The following is a 23824-nucleotide window of genomic DNA, read 5'->3' as shown; positions in this document are numbered from 1 at the left end:
CCTGTCCTTGATGCCAAAAAATGTCTGCAGTCATATTCAGCCTATTACATTCCTTTACTGTAAAATATTATTCTACCTTTTTTAAAAAAACTAAAACCCCTCTCTTTGCTACTATTCCTAAAATGGAAAGAAGTTAACAAAGCCACTGATGAAAAACGGTTGATTTTTCTCTCCTTTCACCTACATACAGATTAAAATCTCACATATCTGATCAGCTGTCATCCACATTTCCTTGCATTATTACAACAATTATTTATCTTGTGTTTGTGGTAGTGTCCATAAGGCACTAAGAGTTTCTCTGGCCTCTAGATAAGAAGCTCACAAAGAAAGAAATGAGAGGCTGAGGTATAGAAAACAACAAGTGGGGCTTTCTAATTGTACGCAGATGACTCAAAAATGGTAGTACAGTAGAAATCAGTGGAAAATACACAGACTGGAGAGAGCAAGGGACTTGTAGTTGAGTTCAAGGAGGTCAGTCAGTGAAGAAAAGTTATGTGGGAAAAAAGCCTAGAGGCGATTGCCTGAAATGCTTATATGTAAATGAGAAATGAGAATGATGGGAGAGATCGAGTAAAGGACAGTGGGAAGCTGATGTAAGACAAGTTAGGGGAGAGGTGAGTAATAAATATGTTGCAGCAGTGGCTGAGGAGTCAGCACAGCAATGCGAAGAGGAAAATGACATGAACAGATTGATGGGAAAGAAAGAAGATTTTGGTGGTGCTATTTTGTATTTATATGTCAGTTGCACAGGTGGTATTTCCCATGATGTGTAAGGAGAGGAAACCATGGAACTTTGAGATGCTTTTGAGGTAAAAGCATTAGAGCTTTGTAAAAGGTGACAGAGTTCTTTTCAGAAGTTAAAAAATCTGAGAGTACGGTTTAATGGATCAAAGATTATAAACAAAGGAAGATCTATTAAATGTTAGACGTTATATGGAATGGGAACGGCGATCTGTATTTCCTATGCTGTATTCAAATAGCTGCCGATCAACTGTTTAGTGTGAGGTCCATGATATTTTCTTAAGCACTTCTGGCACTGCAAAGTATGAAGAGCCATCTGAGAGCAAAATAGCACTGTGGGGGGTTTCTCGGGGCCAGGGGGCTAGGTACGGTAAGGATTGTGAAACAAAGCTGGCCACACTTAGTATTATAGTAGAAATCATGGTTCAGGGGAGATTTCTGGCTGTACAAAACAACATCCATTACCCTTCTGTGCCTCTGGAAATTTACCCCTCTTCAGGTGATAAATCTTCACCATCTTCATCTTCATCAGAACTTCTGTTTTCCAAACTGAATGAGAACTATTCACCCAACAAGTTCACAATCCTGCCAGCAAACCCTCTGGATGCTGTGCCCAGGCCATTTTCTGAAGAATTGGGACTACAACATAAATCTTGCAGTGGAAAGGCAAGAGGAGCACCTGCCTGGTGCACTCTAGCTGTTGCAGCGAATATGCATGCTCTGTCCTTAAAACTTTTTTGTTCATTCTCAATTTGCAGAACTTTTCTGTTGTATTTTTGTATTTAATGATCATCACCTGCCTGGTAATGGCCTGAAGCAGCATGAATGTGGCATGCTGTCCGTTTCGAGGATTCAGGCTGGTAAGACTGCTGTAGGAAAGTAATAAATGGGAAATGGTGATACTTAGCAGTAGCAACACTGTACCTCCTGCAATAGCAATTACTGTTTGTATTTAAGAACGAATCTGAAGGAAACTGTTCACCGTGCAGCCTCGTTAGATGCTTCCCACAGTAAACCCGACAGCAATGGAAAGGTTTCTTTAGTAGATTTAGTCTGAGATAAGATTTAGCTGGCAATGAATTAGACACCTGTAAGGCTACTTGGTTTTTTTGCTATATATTGCTCTATCTTACATCATTTACAACCCACTTTGCCTCATCCAGAATTCCCAGTAATGTCAGTGGAAATACTGCAAGAAAATGATTGTAGAATCTGGCTCCTCAGGCAAGTGCCTAAGTGTATATCTGCAACTACCCCTTAACGGATCGGCTTGAAGTAGCTCTAGCCTTGGTAAGCATCACTGGGACAGTGGAGGTCTCTTCAGACTACCCACTGCTGCTATCCCAACAAGAAACTTGCTGTACATGACAGCAGGCTGCCAGCAGTGAGCTCGGTGCTGCTGTGACTATACTGCTAGTAATTCTCAAGGGCGTCAGCCCTAAAAGGGTCTTAACAACATCTTCTAAGTCCTGAGAGCTCCTATGAGCTGTTAACAAACGTAAGCACAGTAGTTGCGGAGGATGCTTAACATCTCACAAGATTTGACTTCAGCAGGCTCAGCTCACACACATCCAGCAACTTGATTCTCGCCTTAAAACTCTTACCAAATGTTTAATGAGAAATTGTGGCTTGCACAGTGTGAAATCTGCCTTTAAAAATACGTGCCAAATCAGCTCCCCCCGGTAGGCTGGAGCACACTCGGAGCCACTGGCCTGCAGGCCCTGCAGCAGCCTGGAGCACAGGAGAGCAGCAAACAGCTCTTGAAGGCGCTGTTCCTTAGTGGAATGTCGGTCCTCTTACTTCAAAATATCCAGACGCACGTATCTGTGGAAAGTTGCTGCATTTCCTTGAGTTAACCGGCTTCCGCTTTTCAAGAGGGTGGTTGGTGAAGTTCTCCCTGCCTGTATTTCCCAGTCTCTCTGAGGCAGAGCTCTTTCTGGAGAAAGGTACTAACTGCTAAGCATATGGTGGCACCTTTTTGTGGATGTTTTTCTGGATTTTTTTTTCTTTCTTTCTTTCTTTTTAATGCCGGGGTGAGATTCTACTGATCAAATGCTCGTTTTCCTGCATGCAAACATGCTGGAAGATGAAGGGGGGTATTCTGGAATACATAAGAGGAGAATGTGGCTTTGGGTTTCAACCCTATCAGACCCATAAAGTCTGTTTACAAGTTGTAGTAAAAGAAGGGTTCTGCATCTCTGCAGTGAGAAAAATAAAAAAATTGAGAATTGTTGTACAGTATAAACTTTTAGTGAGCCATAGGCGATTTCTGTTCCAAAGAGCTTGCCTTACAAGGCCCTGATCTTCCCAATGCTTACATGCTTACTTGACTTTGCAGCTCTGAATTGTCCCTTTAAGTCAATGAGATTACTCACATGCATAAAGTTATGCCTGAATTTTTTGTGATATGAGAGCACAGATAAAGATAGGATGTGAGAAAGGAAGTATTATTATCCTCGTCGTGCAGATGAGGAACTGAAGCACAGCAGAAATGAGATCCTGATCCTCCACAGAGCGTATATGCACTTAATTCTTAAGCGTACGAGTAATTTCCGTCAGGTTCACCGTGCCCCCTGGACTGGAGCGTAAGGTCTGGATTTCAGCGACTGCCTCTGCCACCGATTTTCAGTAAGTTCCTTAAGTTCCGATCCCGCGGCGCTAAATGCAAGCGCTTGAGAGGCGCGGGAGACGTTTCGCAGGGGGTGCGAATGACCGGGCTGAGATAGAGGAGGGTGATCTGACCCCCTTCACCTCGCCTCGGAGGCGTTACAGGTGGATGTCTGCAACCCGCGGCGTGCGACATCCAGCCGCATCGCCGCGTCCGGGCGCTGCCTGCCGTGCCGAGACACCTCGAAGTGCCGGCCCCGGGAGCGCCCGGCGGGGCGGCGCGGAGCCCGGCCCCTCTCCCGCGCCTCCGGCTCGGCGCAGCCCGGTAAAACACCTCGCCAGGTAACGCTCCTCCGCGGGGGCCGCCGGCCGCCCCGGGACGCGCTGCCGCCCGCCGCCGTCCCGGGCGGCGGCACCTGCGGGGCGGCGGCGGCGGCGGCGTCCCCGGGTGCGGGTGCGGAGCGGGCGGAGGGCGGGAGCGGCGGGGGAGGGACCCACCGGGCGCGGAGCCGCCGCCCGCGGGGCAGCGCCGGCACACGGAGCGGCGCCGAGCCGCGCCGCCACAGCTGCTGCCCGCCCCGGCCCCGGCCCCGGCCCCGGCCCCGGCCCCGGCCCCGGCGTAGCAGGTACCGCGGGGCCGGGGGGGGGGTTGTCCGGGGCGGGCACCTGCCGCGGCCGCCGGGGTGCGGGCGGGCGGTCAGCCCCGAGCGGCTGCGGCGCGGGGGTGAGGAGGGGCTGCGCGGAGCCGGCGCTGCCGGCGAGAAGTTGCCGGAGGGAGCGCAAAGTGGGAGACTGCGGAGCCCAACAGGCAGGTCCTCCCGTCCCGTCCCGTCCCGTCCCGTCCCGTCCCGTCCTTCCCCTCCTCCCCGTCCCACCCGCTTTTTTTTTTTTTTTTTTAATTTTAAAACATCGCGCCGCAGTTTGCGTGCAATCCAGGCGCTTTGGAGCGCTTCCTTACAATTTCAGAGATGAGCAGCCGTAAGGAGCTGGCCGGGAAGGGGCGTTCATTGATTCAAAGGGGAGGGAAGCGGTGGAAGCGTTGCCCCCCGCGCAGGAGCGGGTGCGGACCGGTCTGTTTTCGCCTCCTCCAGTCAGCTCCGGCGCTTCGGGTCCTTCAAAGCCCGAGTTCAAATTGCTTGCGCCTGTCGTTTGCAGAGGGGAGGCAGGTATGGAGGTTGTAAAAGCCATTAGGAACTTGTAAAATTAGCAGCCCCCGTGCGCTTGAGGGGAACGACGTTAGAGAAGTTGCTGACATCCGAATAGCGGTGGCACCAGAAGTTTTCCTCCTTGCGATGCAGCCTGTCACAGCTGGAGGTTTTCTTTCACCCTGCTCCGCAAAGTTATCCTCTCTGGGAAGGGACGGTTTCGCTCTGTAGTCGTTATTAAAGAAGACGCGTGTAGTTAGAAACGGTGTGTGTGAAGAAACAACTTCCCACTCCAGCAGTCGATTCTAAGGAAACTTTTAATTTTGTGCTTCAAGAAACCCGATTGCTTCTTGGATTACTTTTCTACCTTGGTCTAGAAGGTATGGTAACGCTGCCAGATGTTGTGCAAAGCGTTCTGCTTCCAAAATTGTTAGAAGTTAATAATACTCTGTTAGAAAAAAACTGTAGCTTATGGCTGCAAATTATCTCAAAAAAGTGATGTTTTGTGGAATGCAAGAATTTTTAGACTGGTATGGCCACTGGCTTAAACTATGTAAATTATTGCAGAGGAATGTAATGTTGTTTCTTTTTTCTTTCTCTTTCTTTTTTTTCTTTCTTTTTTTTTTCTTTTTCTTTTTTTTTTTTTTTAACTTGCACGGAGTCTGCTTACACATATAAGTGCAAGTAGTGTTTTCAGAGGACTTTGTGTGGGGATCAAAAGTTAGAATGAGAGCTTCCTGACTATGTATTTTTCTTTTCAATAGCTAGGTGCTACCAAGGAGCTGGGTCCATAGCGAATTTTATTGTTTTTCAGTCAAGATTCACATCCATATGCATTTGCTGTCCAGCCATACAAAAAACACCCAAATGAAATAAACCAGGTATCTAATCCTGATTATATTTCATGCATTCCCCTTAACAACCCATTTGCTAGACTTTAATAGTCTAGTTTTAAAATTGGAAGCTGTAATGCATTGTAAGGGCCAAATCCTTTAAAAGACGCACTTTGTTAGCTTCAGTTGACTGCTCACATCAATTGTAACTCACATGCATACTTCAGTACCGTATAGTATCACTCTGTATTGAACATTATCAATGATCATTGAAAAGTAAAGAAAAAGCATATTAATATAATGCATTTAGAAATAAGTACTAAAATTCCTTCCAAATACTTGGAAAGACTTTATCTGAATTAACTAAGCAGGGGCATGTTCTGAGTGGCTTGTGGCACTGCTCTCTTGCCTTGCTAGTGAATCGGATAGTTTAAGGTGTTCAGAGTCTTAGTGAACTAGAAAAATTAAGGAGGGGATGGCTTTCTTATATGAAGATGTAGTTGCTTCTGAACTTTCCAAACCAAATTTTTGCCCTTAGGTAACTTTGTTCATTCTTCTTTCTTTTCTCCAATGAGGGAAATTCTAAGTCAAAAAAGTGAGAATGGATTTGTTCATGTTACCATGAAAACACTCAGTATTCCTCTTCACGGGTTAATATAACAGTAGCATGCAGCAGTTCATACTACGTCCCTTTTCCAAAAGGTGTCATTGCTCACCTGCAGAAGCTTCTAATATTGACATGGTCTGCTTTGACTTTAACTCATAAACATTTGGCTTAAAACTGAATAAAAAATACAAGATATACTGCTTAGACTGCCATATGCCCCCACCCCCTCAAGATAACTCAATCCTTAGCAAGGGTCTACCAAGTTTTAGTTTGATGGCTGTATGCCTTATTGCTTTATCAAAGCCTTTGAAACTGCTGTATGTGGACATGAGAAACAAAGTGTAGACCAATTGTAAGACCAAGAACTCTTAAAATGATAGCTGTCCTTATGATAGCTGCCCTTAGCAGAACTGCGTGGGGGAAGCGTCCAAAATACTGCAGAGCTCTGCACTTTCCTTAGTTCATGTTTCTATTATCCCAGACTCGCATCCAACCATAAAGATTTTCTCACAAATATTAATATTGGTGACTATCCATGTGCTCTTTATTTTTCTTTCTTTTTTTTTTTTTTTGAGTAAAGTAGCCTAAACTCAGAATTTATAAACTGCAAGTTTATAAAAAAATAGAAGTAGAAATTATATCCCTAATGATAAGGCAAATTTAAGATAAAAAGCCAAGGAGAAGGCAGGTTTATCCACTGAGTGAGAAGACTGACCAGAATGACGTCAATGGAAGTCCAGTGCTGGACATCCTCAGGAGCCAGGATTTCAAACATAATGCACTGATACCTGCACGAGTCCTCTACCTCCTGGGTACAGCTTCCAGGTGAAGCAACAGGAACGCAGAGGCATAATGTGGTATTGTACTGACTGTTCTAATTCAGTCAGGAAGAACTGGTGGACACCAGTAATTAAAGAGGGATCACTAATCTCTCTGGCCCAACGTAACGATGGGAAAACAGGGCAGAGGACTCTTGTCTCTTTGCCCTTCATGCTCCCAGTAACTGGAGAAGCTTAGGCACTGATCCTGCGTGCATCATTTATCCCAGCTGAGTATTTCTCAGGGCAGCTACCTAACTCCAAGTGAGCAAAGTGAGTTGGTGTATTTTTAGTAGGTCCCATACTCAGGAGTTGCAGTAGAGAGACAAGCTTGTCATACACCTGTGACTTTCCACCTCAGCTCCCGGCTGCCAGTGCTCACTGTGGGAATGGTCTGGTTGCACGTTTCCTCATATAAGCATGAATGACACCTTTGTCATTTGTGTTACGTGCAGTGTACAATAAAAAATGCGGTAGTCTCCATCTTGCTGTTACTGTAGCAGTGTTCCTTTCCCTTGCGGACCTTAATACCGAAAACCTGGTTTGCTTGCCACTTCCACTGCATAGCAATGCAGAAATGTAAGTGGAGAATGAATCCGCAGAGTTTTACAACAATGCAAAACTTGTTTCTCATCATTAAAATTGGATAACTCCAAAATGAAGCCAAAAACATTTCCAGACGTATTTTATTTGAGCTTAGGAACTTCTTACACTAACACCACAATCTTGCAGAAAACAAGGAAATGGGTCCAGTCTGTATTTCAGCAACAGAAAACAAGGGCATAATGAATCCTATGCTGTTCTGGCAGATCATTTTTGGCAACGTTTTCTTAAAAAGTCCAGAGGATATCAAAAGTCATGGATTACAGCCTAATTGTGTGGCTCTTTGTCAGGAAAAACTTCCACTGAAGACTTGAGGGATTTTTTTGTTCTCCTATTTTATGTGCAAGAAGAGCTGGGTCCATAGCGAATTTTATTGTTTTTCAGTCAAGATTCACATATGTACTTGATTACATTTTGACCAGTCATTACTTTCTACTATTATTAAAAGTAATAGAATTAGACCAAAGAAAACATAGTAAAGTAGTAAAATGTAGTGTAGCAATAATGGGACCTTTGGAAAAAGTTGTCATCCTTATGAGCGTAAGGCGGGATGCACTGCTGGCACTGTGGTGGGCTCCCCCGGAATTCCCCTCCCAAGCAGCAAACCCCACTTTTCTAGGAAGTGTAAAATCACACAGAAAGAAAGGTTTGGGAACAATTTTTTCTTCTCAGAATCCTTCTCCCCCAAAAAAGAAAGGAGAGGGGAGAAGGCTGCGCTGCTAGACAAACGCCGTTGGGTTAAATGCAGTTGCTAGATGCCCTCAGAAGGATACCGGGAATATATTATGTCAGTTGAGGAGTGGAAGGTACGGACTCTCGTCAGTTTTTCTGGGAGTATGCTTCTTTGAGAAGCATTTTTAAATGCTTGCAACTCAATGCAAGAGTCAAAAGAGGATAAACCTACTCCTCACTGGTATTTTTTTCTGTAATCCAAAGATTTTTTTTTTCCACCGCTGGAGGGGAACAGCATTTAGAGATGAGTGTGAACTCCATCTGAGGCAAGATAGGCAGCCTCCGTCTTGTCAGCTTTATGGCAACTTTTAAACAGGAGGGTACTTTAAATACCTTCTACTCATCCAAAGTAGCTGCAGGAGTTTTATCTCCCTAGTGGCTATCCAGCAAAATGGACTGACTTCAGCTGGGAAACTCCCTGCTTCCAAGGTCAACTGTGTTTTGTTGTCCCTACATCTGTAATCTATACATGAACATAACTACAGCTTGGAGTCAACAAGAGTTTTGTTTGCTTCCTAAATTTAAACAGAATTATGTTAGCCCCTGTGGGTATGTTGTGATGCATCTTTATTAAAGACCAAGAACTTCTGCCTCACCCTTCTTTAAGACACACCTTCCTCCATGCTTTAAGATGGTGAACAAGAACATTGCAGGTTTTTTTGTACTGAGCAGGTCACTGCCAACACAGTGTGGTGACTGCAAAGGTAGGTCCTAGTCCTGAAAAGATACATGCATGTTCTTGGCTTTATTTGTACCATTGCAAATTCATGGGGATAGGTTTGGGACCTGCATGGCATGCTCATGCTTCTTGTATAAATGCCTCAAAAGGCCATTCAGACTGCAGTTTTTGAAGAGCAGTCACACTGAAATTATATTATTTTAAGCAATGGGAACTGTCCACTTCTTTAGCTTATTTTGAAGTGTATTTATTTCATGTGAAAGATTTACATTTCTTCTTCTGATCCCAGTTGCTCTAGCTTTCTCAGTAAAAGAGAAACTTGGTCTGTAAGGTAGGTCTGATTCCCTGCTGCATTGCTTCATTTTTCCACTTGTGTCAACTCACAGAGAACAGTGTAGCAATTGCAATATAAAGCTGGAATTGTCCATAATGGATTGGGTCCAAAATATTTGCAAAAGCAGAGTGAGTTAACTGAAACATGTAGTGTGGAGAAACTTGCTAATTCATTTCAATTATAGTAATTTTAGGAGTTATTTTTAGGTTTATTTAGGGGGGAAAAAAAAAATCACACAGATCTCTAATATGCTTATTCAGGCTGATAATGTCCTTTAATAATCCGTAACAGCTTGAACAGTTTGAAGGGAAATTAGGAAGCAATTCAGTGATCATGAAGCAGAGTTATTGAAACCTCCTATAATTTGGACAAATTGACTACTGATATATTGTTGGGGATATTTGGCAATAACAATTCTAGACATAAAGGGATCCTTTTATGTTTTCTCTATTGCATATTTAAATATGCTGTGCTAAGGACATCCTACGCTGTTTAAACCATATATATATGTGGATACAAAAAGTCCAGTTTTGCATCTGCTGCTTGCCTTCTCTTGAGTGAGAGCCCTGGAAGAATATTCAAGAGCTCAATTTGGCCACTTGAGAATGTGCTATGTTCTTAAATTGAGTGCCTTAATTTACACACCTCACCTCTTTTTAGGCAGTTTATTTATAAGATGGAAATGTGTGCATTTTCTTTGTCATGGTGAACTTACTCCACTTTTCTGCTTGATTTTTAGTGAATAAAGGTGACAGAGTTTAATGAATTAATAAAATGTGGCCTTAATTAGGAATATTACCTTCATATTTTTGTCATATTGTGGAAACAATTTATAATGACTCTGGTTGCAATTCAAAAACTTGAAGGAAGAACCTTTTTCATATTTGCAATGACATTAAGTCCAGTAATTTGCACACAAAGTCAATAAAAGAACGGATTTATTTTTTTTTACTATGTCCTTTAACAATGCATTGTTACATGAATATAGCTTACACACAGTAGAATGCTAAGAAGAGTACATATGGAAAACACATACATGCATACAAGATGCACTTTTTATCATCCATCAGTGCTTTGAAACAGAATTCCCAAAGAACTGAGAATTATGTAGGATCTTTGAGACAACTTTTTTTACACCTTCACAATTGTTCACTAACATGGAAATTAATTGTACATGTGCCAGACATATAAATGTTGCACATCTGCACTGTTAGCAGAGTTCTTTTCTTAATCTTGTGTGTTGAATTACATTGCTTCCTTCATTTTGCAGACAGGAGCTCTCCATTGAAATTTGTCTGTATGCTCATAATTGTATTGTCAATTCATGTAGTTAACCAGAATTTACACTAGGCAGGAATAGAGAAATGACTGAATAAACTAAACATCTCCCTAGACGTTGTAGAAAATGCTGAATATGGAACTAGTGTAGAGGGAGAGAAATTGATCCACTTAGTTTTAACATTTTTTCTGTTTAAATGCAGTCTTTTAAAAGACCTGGAGGTTTTTTTTTAAAAAACAGAAATGGAAGGACACTAAAGTGCTTATTATGACTCCCAGTTTTTAGTTTTCAGAAAGGACCACCCCTCATCTTTGTAGTTATTATTTACATTGAGCTGTGTGATGAGCCGGAAATTAAAAATAGAATTAAAATGGTTCTAAAGTGAGTCATTCACAGAGATTGTGAAGTCTAGCATATTAAATTACAATAATAAAGCTAATTATCAGCTGCTTGCTGAGATATTGGATGCTTTTAATTAAAACTAGTTTGTAGGATTCTAGCAATTTTCTTCAAGTATTTCCACTGGTTGTACAATACATAGTACCTTTTACCCGTGTTTAACAGTCTTCTTGTTGTGTGTTCAGTCATATGTAGCACATTTGTATGTGAAGTTAAAAGTCTATTAAAAAAAAAAAAAAGATTAGGTCTTTCGTTTAAAAGGAAACTAAATGTTAAATACTTTTACAGGGGTGTCTTTATTCATCTCTCTTGGTTGTTGGTTCAAACTCATCGACTTCAATGGATACAAGAGGCTTGATTCTGCTAGGTCGAGACCCTCTGGTGCAATTAGAAATGCAGCTGTATTATCATTCTGCAGGTAGATGCAACTCCCAACTTAAAACCAAAAAGACTGATGGCACATACATGATGATACATATCACTCCCAAACAGTTGTTAATGTGCAAATTCTCCTGTCAGGTATGTTAAGGGCTATAGCTGTTCAACAGTACTGTTTTTTTCAGGCTGCAGCCTGGGTTTGCTTTATTAATTTATTTATTAAACTTCTCTTTATATGTTGTGGGTGGTTGAATCTAGGACCCGTTTGAGGAGCTTTGCTTCAATTTAGGTTGTAAAGTGGGTTGGGGTTTTATGCTTTTGGTTGTTGCTTTGGATTTTTAGTTTGCTAAAGCTGCAGCCTATGTGATGAGGAGCCAATGAGACATGTCAAAGACCACAAAGACGAGACATGCTCACACATGAGCACTCCGTTAGGGCCAGCTGCTCCAATGACCTGTGCGAGCGGTCCTTTTTCCTGCTGAGAGGCTGCTTGCACACGCAGGGGTTGCGAAATCAGCCCTTTCCCCACAGTGGCTGTGGAAGCAAGGCTGGGGTTTGCCTCTGCTTGTTTGTTTTATTGCAGTTAACCCAGAGCCACCACCACCGCAGAACGTATGTTCCCCTCTCATTTTATATTTGCAAAAGCTCCCGCAGAACACCAGGTCCCTTGTAGAAGGTTTCTTCTCCTCCCATCCAGTCTTTGTGAGTGCTCATATTTTCTGCCCTGAGGCTTCATGGAAAAGTGTACCTGCACCTATGGGGTGCACTCAAGACAGAAATGTTCCTTCAGGGACCTTTCTGGCTGCTCAAGAAGGCTACACCTACAAATAGCCTGGAAACATACAGCTGGATGTGGTGTATGTTTGTGGACTCCTTGCAGCACCAGAAGTAGAGCTGAGCTATCTGTAGATGGAAGGACAGCTCTGAGTTTAGGGGTGCTGGTGTAAGTCCAAAGTGACTCCACAATGTCAGAATTTGTGATTTCATTTCCATACTGTAAGTGAGGTCCCATTGTGCTGAGTGTGAAGCACGTGTTGTCCCAGAGAAGTCAGTACATATGTAGCTTGGGAAACAAAGAAGAAAACAAAATAGCTAGTCTTTGGCATTGGATTAGGTCATTCCATTGAATTATATCAATGGCCCAATCTTGCGATCTTTTAATATCCTAAGAGAGCAGGGTTTATAGAAGGACTGACATGCTTACACATTTGTTTGAATTGATAAAACACTGTATAAATGCTAAGCATTCATTTTCTTGACAAGGAGGTTTACTTTTGAATTTGCATTGTAAAACAGGAGATGGAATAATAAACCAAGACCTGCAAATAATTAATTTGCTGTATTCTGAAAGATTAGAAAATCTTGACCTTGCAATGACTTCTTCCTATTTACACCTGGAATCCTAAAAGGTTCCAAATCCAGTTCTGGTTGTAATTGACACCAAGTATAAATGGAGCAGTACCTCAGTGATTCATGGGGTGTATTTTGATGTATTCTTAAGACATAGCACAAGTTATATTGTCGAGAGAGTCGCAAGGAGGGAAATCAGTCATGTGTGAATTTTCTTTGTGCTCAAGATGGCAACCTGGACAAATACTGACTAATTTAAATCCAAAATTTTTGTGTGAGCATGGTCAGTTAGGTACTTCCTTATTTAAAACAAAATCAACATAGCCTTTCAGGGTTTTTTTGTGTGTTGATTGTTAACTAGCTTAAGATTGCAACATTTGATTCTTTTTCCAAAGCATTATGGTAGCTTCATCTGTGAATCTGGTATTTGGAGTCCAAAGAGGAAAACGTAAAGGTTAGAGTTCTGTATCTGAAAAAACTTGAAGAAATAATTTTATGTATTTTGAAGGGAGCTTTGTAGCTCTTTTAATAAAGGGCCAAACTTTGAAGCTATTTGGATTCCTAAATAGAAGAAATATCTATTATCACCTAAGTGCTGATACCTTTCCTGCTCTAAATGAGAGCTACACGCGTTCAGCATTTGAAAGCAAGATTGCTTCGGTCAGCTGCCCACCCAGCTTTTGATTTCTAACTGCAGGCTCCTAAGTTAGCTGCTAACCTAAAAAGATGCAATTGCATTGAAGACAGTAAAGTCATACACACTTCCTATGCTACTGATAAATTTGATTCTGCAGATACAACTTACAATGAAAAATTGCAAAACAATTCTTTTTCTTGCCAAAACGGACAGTTATTTAGAGTTTCATGTCACAAACATTTCTAAAACAGTGTTCTTTTATCTAAATCTTTGTAAAGATCTATTAATTCACAAATTGATATCAAATAGATACTTTAGTGCAAATCCTTATATCCATACGTAGGGCTCTCTTGCTTTCCGGGAAGTCAATGACAACGTTTCTGCTGATTCTAGAGCAGAGGAGGAAAGGGAAGAAAAACAGGGCATAGTTTCCTATTCATAGATTTACCATACCAAAGGCAAAGAGGTAAATTCTACTCTTAGCACTCAAAATTTAGCCCAAGACACATTATGCCCATGTCCAGTGTGAAAAACCTTTTAACAGTGACAGCCAAGACCAACACACCGCTGTCATTGCAGAATTGCAGACGGGGGGGGGGTCCTGTCATGTATTCTTTGCCAATACAGAGCCTAAGCTGAACTTAGCTGGGATTTCATTAGTATTTACCAGATACCACAGGATACTCTAGTGTTAGAGTACAATTTTCCCCTGGGATGGATTCAAAACACCCTTTAGGATTTTTTAAGTTCTTTTTTTTTTTGCTTTTACCAATTTGCTTAGTGCTTGTGGATCTTAATCTACATTTAGGAACCATGCTTAATTGTTCTAAGTAGTTATTAGGGGAAACAACTCTTTCCCTCATCACTTTTCCACCAGCTCTATTTTCTCGACATGTTTTATCCCCAGGAAATGGATCAACTTTGCCAGATGTCCTAAAATCACCTAATTCAAGGATAAATGCTGAAGTCATCTCTTTGAGAACTGAGGGCATCGGTTTCAGGACAGGCAATCATCCAACTTCACAGAAAGCAAGCCTAGGAGTATTCCACAAAAAAAAATAAACTGTACTCCAGTTTAACTCCATTAAAACAAAACAAAACAAAAACAATCTGTACTCTAGTTTACCTCTCCATTTAAGAATTGGGAAGTGTTTCCAAGCTGAATTCTGCCTGATGGCAGCAAGAGGCAGGCAGGAGTACGGCTGAGAAGTGTGCTCCTTAAGTTGCAGAAATGCTGCACGTAAGGCTTGTCATGCCTAAGGCAGGTAAATTCAGGAATACAAAAACAGAAGGAATTTTGTCCTTTGCCACCTCCTCGCCTTGTCGCTCCCAGTCCTGCTGAAGGCCTAGTAATAGGGAGAAGGCAGGTGCAGTTGGAATAAAGTGCCCTTCATGAGTGTGGCTCCCTTCTGGGGGGTATTTTCTTGGGATGTTTTCTTTGGTTGGTTGGAGTACACTACTCTGTGGAAAAATGTGTAGGAATCAACTGATTAACAGTAGCCAGGTGACCCTCGAAGGCAGTAATAGATGCATGGGCATTTCTTTTTTTCTTCCTTTGTGTTCAGTCATGCTTGCAGGAGAAATAAGGGACTATACTGAGCACTTGTACCATACCACCTGCCAAAAATACACCATGTTTCCAGTAACTGAGCAGGCTACCATTATAGGGTTTTCCCTCCTGCAAAAGAAGCTGCATTTCCCACTGACTACTTCATTAAAAATAGAGCTATTGTAAGCTCTTCAGTCCCATAGGAACTGATGCAAATTGTTGAGTGGTAGGTGGCTTATTGTGTTTTGCATGGCTGTAGTAATTTCTGAGAATTATATATAGATGTTAAACAAATTGCTTGTCTGGAATTAAAGTTTAAGAGCAGAATAAAGCAAGACAGCATTACTGCATATTAAGCAGTGCTATGGTACATGTGCAACAGGCAGAATGCTCTGCGAGAATACCAAACTTTTTTTGCAAAATGCATAGGCCAAAATCTGTTCCCCAACCTACCTGTCTGCAGCTCTGCAGTCTGCATGCTCTCTTTTTACAAGTCTACCATGGACCCGGTGCGGGAAGCCAGCTTTTGCAAGGGGCGGGCAGCAGTATATTGGATCTCAGATGTACTGATGACATTCAGAAGCAAGTGAGGAGACGATAAAACTTATGAGATGAATAAATATGACCATGGCTATTTCACTTTCCCACTGCAGCTTGTTGGGTAGCAGGCTGAAGATTTTTTGGGGAAACAAAATAAATTATGGAAGTTGGGCTAAAAGGGTTAGGATAAGGTTGAACCTTTCTGTAGAGCTCAAGCCACATTCTGTTCTGCTTCCAACCCTCAAGAAAATGCATCTTCTTTAATTCCAGGAAATGGGGTGGATGGGGCAGGTATCTCAGTTATAAGGAACAGCAAAGAGCCAGCTCCTCTGCTTGGTAGGATGTGAAGCTAGCCACAGCAGCTAAAGACATGACCTAGCATACCATGGCTGAACAAAAAGCTTGTAGGCTTTTTGTCCCCTCCCCACCTGAGGCTACCTCAGCTGCTCGTGCCATACTTCAAGGTGGGGACCAGGTTGTGCTGGGACTACCTGCTCCAGCAGCACATCTATTATCCAAGGGGCCACCAGCTGTCCGCAGCTGGTGCTCGAGCCCTGAGACCTGCAGGGTCCCCTTCCAGCTGAAAAACCTGAATTCTGTTTCTACCCCACTAACCCTCCGCACGCTTCTCCCTGGTGCTTGTGGTCACTGGTTGCTGGCTCCTTGGAAGATGGTGTGTTGCAAGCGGAGGGCAGGAGCTTCCCGGTATCACTTGCCTCGCCATGGAGCCAGCCATCTGTCAGCAAAACAGGAAGGCACGGGTTCCCTTTCCCTCCTGGGCTCATTTCGCTATTTTTGGGAGCTGTACTTCTCCCCCGCGCAGCGCTGGGCTGGTGCGGTCTGAAGGAAGGGCTCCCGGGCGAGCGAGGGGCCAAAGCCTGAAGCTGCTGCTCTGCCCATCTGCCGCGGCTGGAGGTGTATTCATTATTAATGGAGGTAGTGGCGGTTGCTGCTCAGATATGCAGCCCTGCCTGGGTAAATGAGACATTCTTCAGCAAATTGCTTCGTTTTTTGATTGCTGATTGTACGCGTGTCACCAAGCTGACTCAAGGTTCATCGATGCATGCTCAGTAAATTAGAAAGAACATAACTATGGATCAACCAAGAGAATGAATTCTGTGCCTACAATGACCCAGGGCCATTTAATTTTCTGCTTAATTTTGTTGCAGTCAGTTTGCATTTTGGGTTATTATGCAGTAGGAAATTAACAATAAATAACAAATTTGGTCCTCCTGTGCTTGTAATGATATTTTTATAAATCTTTGTAATGCTGTTTTTAAAAGGATCAAGGTCTGTGCCAGTCTGATACTCCAGCAAGTATGCGGGGAGGAAATAAAGAGAAAAATACATTATTCTTCCCAGATAATCTTATAGTTAAATAGTAAAGGTTTTTTTTTTTTTCCTTTCTCCCTTCTTTCTCCTTCTGTGTGTGTGTGGGGTTGGGTTTTTTTTTCTTTTTCTGGGTGTGTACGTGTGTGTTATTTTGCATTAACTTAAGGCTCTTCCTCTCTTCTCAGATAACTTGAGGAAAATGGAAACAGATGAGGCTCAAGATATGTCCCAGGTTTCAGGTGAGGTCCTCAACGAATACTTCTACAAAGAAAATCCTAAATTTCTGCTCATCTTTCTAGCACAGTACAATGCTTTTCTTGTTGTCAATAAAATTGCTTTGGGTCTTTTTTAAAACCAGAGTGGGAATTGAGATATAATTAAAGATATCACTTGATATCAAGCCCAACAGTGCATGGAGTTTTTAAAAGGAACTGGGTAAATAAAGAAGTCAAGGGAATATAGAAGCATAGATGTAATTTTGCATTAAACCTGTGGTAGCGTATCCCTGAAGCATGGTCAGGTGCACATCTACACTCTTTCTTCTGGGAGCAAAATTCTGATTGTTACAAAATAAATATAGAACAAACAAAGTTCACCAGGTGGGAGGGGGCAAATACTAATTAAAAGCAAACAAACTGTATTTACCACATAGGGTTGTTTGACTTTTTCCAGAGCATTCAGTTTTACTTATAAACATTTAAAAAATGAAAAACAAAAAAAGGACGGATTGACATGAGGCTTTACGCTTGTAACTGTGTTTTTGTCCAAGATGATAATATTTCCCAAAATTTTTAAACAGCAGAGAAGTTAAGTTTCTAAAATTTGCTCTGTAGTGGCATGGATAGGATTTTGCAGTCTTACCCCATATTGATATTCCTATGAGGGGTTTTATTCTTAACTTCCTTGGAAATTGGTTCCTTAAAAGATTGGCTTAGCAAGATAACATGTATTCATACTGTTGTGCCTCCACAGTTGAAAAAGGACAAGTCGGTCTCTTTCCTGGTTTCCCTAATATGTTGGCAGCTGCAACAGTTAATGGCTTTCAGTTTTCATGTTTAGTGTTCAACCCGGAGCATGACAGCCCCATCACTGAGGCCACTCGCTCCCAGCAGATACCTGGGCGTGTGGCTCGCTCTTAAGAGGCAGCTCTTGGGCAGTGCTGGCTCAGGACCTGGAGGCCAGCTATAAGAGATCATGAAGGTCTGGGTCCAGTGTGGGTGGCTAGGTCACTGGGTTTTCCTGAAATCTATGAATACAATTTTCTTTCTTTCTCCGCCCCCCCCCCCCTTCTAAAAACATTGAGGAGTTTTCTCAAAAATTGGAACCCAGAACTTTTAGTGTCATCTGAAAATTGAAAATCAAAGACATTTTCTGTCTGAAAGAACAATATAATAATCCTTCATGCCAACAGAAGATAATCAGTTATATTTAGTGTAAAGAAGTTATTCCTAGTCAGCCCTGTGGAGACATGTTGCACTCCCCTCCTCAGGTAACAATTTTAAAATTGTAACTGGATATACTTACACATCAGTGTTTTGTCGCACGCTGAAACAATTTGTAAATGAAATAAAACCTGTCCTATACATGCTGTGCTTGGAGCATGTGTGGCCCTAGCAGAAAAAGCAGTGGGGTTTTAATCCTTTATGCAGACAAAGCACCACGCATCTGCTCCATGCTGTGATTCGAGCCCAGCTCCTCTGCTTGCTGCAGAAACCCTTTCCTGCTTACGTGAGCTCCTGGGAGCAGGAGCGCTGACCTCCTCTTCCTCTGCAGCAGCACAGGCTCCCCTGGATACCCACACCTAACCTTTGTGGTATTCTTTACTATGGTGTTGGGTGCCACACCTGCTACCTCTTACCAGAGCATTGCTTTTTTTTTTCTTTTGACATGGAGAGGAGCAGTGTGGGAGATGCTGCCTTGAGTCAAGGAGTGCATTAGTAGGTCACACACTTTGCCTTCCTTATGGTCTGCCTCTCCCCTCAAGAGGGAAGATTGACAAGAAACTTTGCCATTTTGAATGTTTGTTTGTAGGTAAATACATGCATATCTATGTATATAATTTGTAGCTCTCAAAGTTTTCTGGGATTTGAACCACTGCAGTACTTTCCTGTGACGTTTAGCTTTTCTAGCAAATCATGCTGATAAGAGTAGTAGTCTTATGTGATGAGAGAGGGCTCTCCTAAAAAAAAAAAAAACCAAAACACAACAGTGTAAGAGGAATTTTACCTCTGATAAGAGGTAGACCTACATAAACAGGTTATAGAAAAAACCCCAACCTGCTTTGAACTCTTCCTGCTGTTCCTGTCACTGAGCATCTGGTACTTTCTGTGAACAGAGGGTGTGAGTTGTGTTGGGTTGTTAGCTGGATTTGTGAACAACTGGCCAAAGAAAAATCTTGCTAATTTACTTTCATTTATGATCTGAGTTGTGTGTGAACTCAGCCTTCTGGAAATAGGAGTTTGTCAGATTAGGTTCTACAGATATTGGCTCTTCATAAACTCTTACTAGACCTCAAAAGTAGATGACCTGAAGGTACAGGGATGTAACCTACTTCTTTCTCATAGGCTGGTGAATCCAGAAAGGAGTTTTCCCCCCCTCTTCTCCTTCTTTTGGGGTCTACATGCTTCTAGGGTGCTTCCCTGCATGATGAGGGAACTCTGCAATGTGTTGGGAACCAGTTAGACAATTGCAGAGTTTCAGGTGTGTGAGATTGTCTTGTCAGCTGAAAAACACTTTTATTTATTTCTCCTGCTCTGTGAGTAATGCTTGTCAAGTGTAGCTTATTCTCTGAGCCTATGGAATTAGGTGACTTGGTTCACTAGCACACTTGGTTGTGTATTAAAAGAAAAATAAATTTAAAATAAAATTAGTTTGGGGGGGTTCTTTGGGTTTCATTTTGTTTTGTTTTTTAACCCAGAAATAAAATAGGTCTCTAGAAACAGTCTTCTCAGCTCAAAGGCAATGTTTTGCAGCCATGTGCTTTATGCAGCTGTAGCTGACTCAGGTGTGGCAGGGGCGAGCTGGGCCAAAACAGTACAAAACTAGCGTGAGCGAGCCAAACCCTGCATGCACACAGGCATTCCCACTTCTGGGAATCCAGGCATGGCTGGCTCCTAGAGGAACTGAAATACTGTGTGACTAGCGCAAAGTTCACAATTTTTATTTTTCTCCTGAAAGTGATATTTCATGAGGCAAGCAGTTGCAGTTCTGAAATGAGGAGAGAGCTGACATACATTTAACCAAACGGTATCCGGCACCCATACAAGAGAGTCAGAAAACACAGATAATATCTCACTTAACAAGCAGTATTTTTCCTGCGTTTTTCTTTTTTTTTTTCTTTCTCAGTTCTAGGGCCTAACAGTTAAGGAAGGTGAAAAAACAGTACAAATGTTTCCACATCTAACATAAAAAGATCCCCTAGCACCGACCAGGCTGTGCCGTGCTCTGCAAAAGCAGGAAGAAGAGTTTTGTATTTGATGTTCTTGCTAGGTCCTAGGAAGGTGGAAATGAGCGTATCCTGGGCTGGTATCTCCCACCTGAGAGCTCCCATTCCAGAGTAACTCTCCTCTCATCACTGGATGTTTGAGGTTCTACTAGTGAAAAGGGGACATGAATTGGGTTGTGACTCTCATCCAGAAAAATGTTTATGTCGCTTTTCTTGCATGACTTCTCCAGTGATTCTAGTGTTTCCATAGGAAACAACCCTCAGGTATTAAATACATTCAACATTAGTTTATGAAAGGATAAAGAATGAGATTTCTGTAAGAAATCCTGCCCTGGCATTCTTTTTAACAGTCGCAGCTCCAGCAGCACCATCCTGGCATGAACTGAATTGCTCTCAGAACTGAATGGAGGTGTTAAAGAAACACCAGGCTACAGACTTTGGTAGGAATAAAGGATACATAAAACCTTACTGGGCTGGGCACTTTGTTCCCTTCCTCTCTTTCCTCATGTCTTTAACTATATTGCTAGGGCAGAGATGAGAAAACTCAAGTAAAGAGAAGTTGAGGGTCTTACCAGGCACCATTGATAGGTTAGGCACTTCTCTGACAATTTTCATACAGAAATGGCAGTGTTAGGAAATCTGAGACTGTCTTTCAGAGCTTCAGGATGAATTGCGGGAATGTATGATACAGCCTGCAGTTGAAGTGATCTCCATTTATGACTTAACCAAGGGCACCATGAGTCAGTGGCAGTGCCAGAAACAGAACTTCAATTCTACAGCTTCCTTGCCTTTTTCATTTGATATGTCAGGTGGCTCTCTATAAAAATAAAAATAAAAAAAAAGACACCCCCCCCGCCCCAAGATTAGATAGCATTGTTTATGCTTCAGTTCTTATTTTTGAGCAAAAATATAAAATGGGAATGGAATAAATCTATGGTACTTTGCTCTGTTATGTGACATTTTAAGAATTCACCCTAGTATTTGCCAGTAGGTGGGTTTTTTTTAGCTCCATCCCTTCGACCAGTTATTGTTCTGGACAAACCTGTTAGAAATTAAATGAGAAACTGTTCCCTCCTTTCCCCCACTCACTTTCCATTTCTAAATTCATTGGCAAAAAAATGTTAGTGAGATTGCATATCTGTAAGATTACCATGCAGTAGTGAACTTACCATGGTGTAACAATTTAGATGTAGTTAAGGCAGGAAATACAAATATGCTCTAGAATCCAAGACACAGAGCTCAACAAATGTATCTATTTTAAATCCACTATTTTTATCCTGCCTTTTTGCATGCAGGGATTTCTTGATCATGTGTAACAGGAAGAAATCAAATGATATGAAATGAGTCATTAAAGCCAAGTTTGCTAAGTTTTCTTAACTGCAGTCTCCTGCAAAGAGGGAAGCATACCAGATCTCCAGCTTCTGCCCCACCAAGTCCATGAGGCTAGTCTGATTCATGCCACCTGGGCGAATGGCTATTAATTTAACAATTAGAAGGTTGATATCTGTTTAGTGACAAAACAGTTCACCATAAACTGCGAAAGTACTGATCTACTAACAGGTTTCTATTCCATAAGTCTGCTTTGCCTTATCTTCAAAGCATCCTACTTAACCTGCTTATTGTAGGATGCCTAATTACATACTAAGAAAGTTTTAATTTTGCTTGCTGTTATCTCATAGGTCTGTGTTTATACTGGTTTGTAGCCGAAAAAGTCTTCAGGTTTTTAGGGTGAGTGTTCTTCTGAATCTAGACTAAGTCAGAGCATCAACTTCCGTTGTTGTGACTGGGAGCACAATTTGAACCTTGGAAGATGCAGGTGGCTTTTGATTACTGCTACTTTTTAATAAATTTCCTTATCTTACATGTAGCGTCAAGAGAGCTCATTCTGACCAGACCGCCTCTTGCCCTCTGATTAAACTTCTGGGTTTTTTGCTTTTGTTTTGTTGGAGGGGGAAGTGTTGAAAAAGCTGAAATATTTTATCTGTTTCTCCTCACCCATGCATCCTATCTGTAAGAGATACCTTAGCTTGGGAGGATGGGACTTGCATTGGAAAGTTGCTAGCAGTTCTTTAAGTTCTTTACATCCCATAAATACAGTGCAGAAAGCTACAGGAAAAACTAAATAAGGAGCTAAACAGTGAATGGCAAAAACTGTTTTAATGAACTTGCTTCCTGCTTTTACTTTCCTCTGCTATAAAATTCATAGTCCTTCTTTTCCATGTACGCAATACACCTTTGCTCTTGCACTGGCATCCAGTGGGTGTGATTTTGCCCATTTAAGCTGGAGATGGGGGGGGGGGCTTATGAAATCATCTAGTCGGTCCCTCTGCCAGTGCAGGACTGTTCCTTTTTTCCCCTCGAGTTTTCTGGATGCAGTTTTAGATGGTTCACCTGATGCCACTCCCACCACTCCTGCTCAGAGGTTATTCCATAGTCAGATAGATGCATCACTAAGAAATGCAGTCACCCACTCATTTCATTCATTTAAACCTAGATTTGTGCAAACAACCCAAACCAGCTAATTTGGAAGATGACTTAAACCTACCTGTCATTTCCTCCCCTGTCATGATCAGTATAGTTTGGAAAGCACGATGCTTTGCTCCACCCAGGAGGTTGGGAGGAAGCCATTTTCTTCTTTCAGGTCAAATCCATAACTGGCATCACCAGACTGTTGTCACTTAAGCAAGCTGTATTTGTTTTAATTTTTCCTTTTCTGAGAAGTGATTTCAGAAATAATTAGTGTTTGTGTGTTAACGAGGGAATTCTCATTAGAAAAAACCCACTAAATTGCTAGGCCTTTGTGCCATGAAATTACTGCCTTTGCTGATGTGCTGATTGCCACTAGATGTCTAATGGATTGCATCAGTGTAAATTGGTAACATCTCCATTTTGGAGACAAAGGTCTTATGTGAACATTACAGAGTTCAGATCCTGCTCTGGGCCTGTTCCATTCTTTGCTATTAATGCAAAGACCAGCCTTTTAGTAAGAGTTGATGAAACTAATCACTTAGATAATTCTTTTGGTAGTTGTTTCCAAGGCATGCTTTTGTTACAGATGTGTTGTCATGGTTTAACCCCAGCCAGCAACTGAGTACCACACAACCGCTCGCGCACTACCCCTCAGTGGGTTGGGGGAGAAAATCAGAAGAGTAGAAGTGAGAAAACTCCTGGGCTGAGTTAAAGACAGTTTAATAGGTAAAGCAGAAGCCACGCACACAAGCAAAGCAAACCAAGGAATTCATTCCCCACTTCCCACTGGCAGGCAGGTGTTCAGCCATCTCCAGGACAGCAGGGCTCCATCACATGTAATAGTGACTTGGGAAGATGAACACCATCACCCCGAACATCTCCCCCCTTCCTCCTTCTTCCCCCAGCTTTTATCTGCTGAGCATGACGTCCTATGGTCTGGGATATCCCTGGGGTCAGTCGGGGCCAGCTGTCCTGGCTGTGTCCCCTCCCGACTCCTTGTGCCCCCCCCAGCCTGCTCACTGGTGGGGTGGGGGGAGAAGCAGAACAGCCCTTGGCTCTGGGTAAGCACTGATCAGAAGTAACCAGAACATGCCTGTATTATCAACCCTATTTCCAGCACAAATCCGAAACATAGCCTCATACTAGCTACTAACTCTATCCCAGCCAAAACCAGCACATGTGTGAAGTCATTTCAAAAGAAGCTCTGCAAGACCCAGATAGTACTGAGGGCAGGACATGTGTGCTGTGACTGAGAGCTAAACCAAGAAACCTCACCATTTCTGGGAGTGCAATACTTAGCAAGAAAGTTATTTTCCTTATTGTATTGCATTTGGCACTAAAACGGTT

The 23824-nt window shown here is 42.3% G+C and overlaps 2 protein-coding genes across 15 annotated transcripts in view; both read left to right on the top strand.

The window, feature by feature from the left end:
• SPATA48 (spermatogenesis associated 48) overlaps positions 1–5287 on the top strand; it is a 121116-nt gene extending 115829 nt beyond the window's left edge. The window contains 4 exon segments of the mRNA XM_041122831.1: positions 3301–3331; positions 3514–3802; positions 4315–4514; positions 5258–5287. Of these exon segments, the coding sequence (XP_040978765.1) occupies positions 3301–3331; positions 3514–3802; positions 4315–4514; positions 5258–5287 (550 nt within the window).
• Positions 2669–23824, top strand: part of IKZF1 (IKAROS family zinc finger 1) — a 73517-nt gene continuing 52361 nt past the window's right edge. For 2 of the 14 annotated variants that reach the window (XM_041123085.1, XM_030012906.2), the window contains exon 1: positions 16749–16802. In XM_041123085.1, the coding sequence (XP_040979019.1) occupies positions 16763–16802 (40 nt within the window). In that variant the 5' untranslated portion in view covers positions 16749–16762. Of the gene's footprint in view, positions 2688–3193; positions 3370–3609; positions 3691–3930; positions 3975–4044; positions 4157–4244; positions 4874–5355; positions 5375–11277; positions 11297–16748; positions 16803–19175; positions 19264–23824 lie in introns of those variants that run through there. The other 12 variants (XM_041123081.1, XM_041123080.1, XM_041123078.1 and 9 more) reach the window with 12 other exon arrangements.

Source organism: Aquila chrysaetos, chromosome 4 (genome assembly GCF_900496995.4).
Source record: "Aquila chrysaetos chrysaetos chromosome 4, bAquChr1.4, whole genome shotgun sequence".
Lineage (NCBI taxonomy): Eukaryota > Metazoa > Chordata > Aves > Accipitriformes > Accipitridae > Aquila > Aquila chrysaetos.
The sequence above is the reverse complement of the archived record's forward strand: the minus strand, read 5'-3'. Positions and strand labels throughout refer to the sequence as shown.